A 1,745-nucleotide genomic window follows, 5' to 3' on the forward strand; every position below is an offset into this window, starting at 1 on the left:
ACGATCCTGAGCTGCACCTCGCCACAATGTCAAGGATTATTCAAGCCGTTGCGGCGACAGGCCTCTTCGCGTACCTTCTCGATGGTGAGACAATGGAAAGACAACAGCGCCTGTGTTGACGAGAACTGGTGCATCACTTCTTGGGACAAATGTCCGCCACGCTCTTTCACACCTCGGCTTCACTGAGGAACATACCACACGTTTGAGTTCGATGTGATGTTATTTCCTTCTACAGGCACGAGTCTTTCGACAGCAGGGGCGGCGCCTTCTGTCATCGATTTTCTTGCCTTCCAGACAGCCGATTCCGTCTACGAGGAGGCCGCGACCGAGCAGGTGGAGCAGCCAGCACTAGCGTTTACAGCCGTCCAGTTGCAGTCTATGTTCGACGAGCTCCTTGATCACGAATTTCCTGACCAACTGGAGAAGGCCGCTGCCAAGGCGATGATAGAGGACGCCGCTCAGAACGCAGAAGGCACCGAAGTGGACTCGGAGGATTTGCTAAATAGGCTGATGGCGAACATATCTGTCCTTGTGAACGACGAGATCGGAGAGGCGGTCAGAGGTGATGTCGACACGAGTGGCGCCACGACAGGGAAGGCAGGACTCGCGGGCGGGGGAAGCATGGCCTATCTTCTGAAGAGGAACATGGCGAGTAAGCTGAGGCTGATTAAGATCCTCGAGACGTTCTGGCTCTTCGTCAGAATGTCGAAGAAGTTTGTGCCGCCTCACGTGCCTCACCCTCATCCTCCCCATAAGGCACATCCCCCCCAGAAGTCTCACCCCCATCCTGTTCCTCCTCCGATGAAGGGACATCCTTCTCCAACAACGTCGTCTACAACCTCGGCTCCCGGACACACCACTAAACCCGCTCCGCCCGCTGGCACTACAATTCCCGTGCCCAAGGGCAACTCCGAAACCACACTCTTCTTGAATGTCGCCCCCCTGGTGTTACTCAACAGGATTTGCCAGGGTCAGAGAGAAGCGTGTGCGCAGGTTTTTGCCGAGTCACTGCATACAGCTATCTACGCCGAGACGCAAGACCCACAGTTCACTAAAGACCGTGTCAAGATGGGTAATGTGACTCCCCGTGGATCCGGCGTGGCGCAGGTGGTGATAATTGTTGGCGACGGGGACCTGCGCTTTGCCAAGGTGCTTGAGAAGGTGATGGCAGATGTTCCGAAGTGCAGTTCCAATCCGTCTTTGCCCATCTGCCAGACTATGACTGGCGACACTCTTGCAAAGAATAACGTCGCGCCCACTGTCAGCGGTGTACGTGTTGTGCAGTGAGCCTCACTGACCGTAGAACTCAATCGCTGTGTGTTGTCTCCGTTCCTCGGTTCCCGTATGTTTCGTGCTCCACCCGTAACAATGTGAATCCCGAGGGAAACAATGACATTGTCAATAATCGCTATTCCTGTTTTTGGCCTTCGGGTCGGTGAAGAGTTGTCTCCTCCGACATCATTTCATCTCTCACTGGACACTTCGGGTTGGCATTGGAGGCTCTGATAGCTTCGAAGTCGGCGCTTGGCCTTCACTCACTCCCAAGGTGACAGGCCTCGGACGATGAGGTCGTGTTCACCTTCGTGTCCGGGTCCCGACACGGTCTGGCTCTGAAACTGAAACGTGTGTGCGCCAACTAGAAAAAGGCCTTGTCTGATACACTCCTCTGGTTCCTGTCCTTGTTGCAATCCTAACGTCTCACCGAGGATGACACTCCGGAGTTCACGTCGGGGCACTCCTATTGA

The 1,745-nt window shown here is 55.0% G+C and overlaps 1 protein-coding gene across 1 annotated transcript; it reads left to right on the top strand.

Moving 5' to 3' along the window:
* Positions 1-26: 26 nt before the first annotated feature.
* Positions 27-1,287, top strand: CSUI_002959 (uncharacterized protein; the record flags this gene model as incomplete). The annotated part of the gene is made up of 2 exons (XM_068063157.1): positions 27-84; positions 236-1,287. The coding sequence occupies 2 exons, from the start codon at positions 27-29 to the stop codon at positions 1,285-1,287; spliced, it is 1,110 nt and encodes a 369-aa protein (XP_067924867.1).
* Between the last annotated feature and the right edge of the window lie 458 nt (positions 1,288-1,745).

Source organism: Cystoisospora suis (genome assembly GCF_002600585.1).
Source record: "Cystoisospora suis strain Wien I chromosome Unknown contig_1245, whole genome shotgun sequence".
Taxonomy (NCBI): Eukaryota; Apicomplexa; class Conoidasida; order Eucoccidiorida; family Sarcocystidae; genus Cystoisospora; species Cystoisospora suis.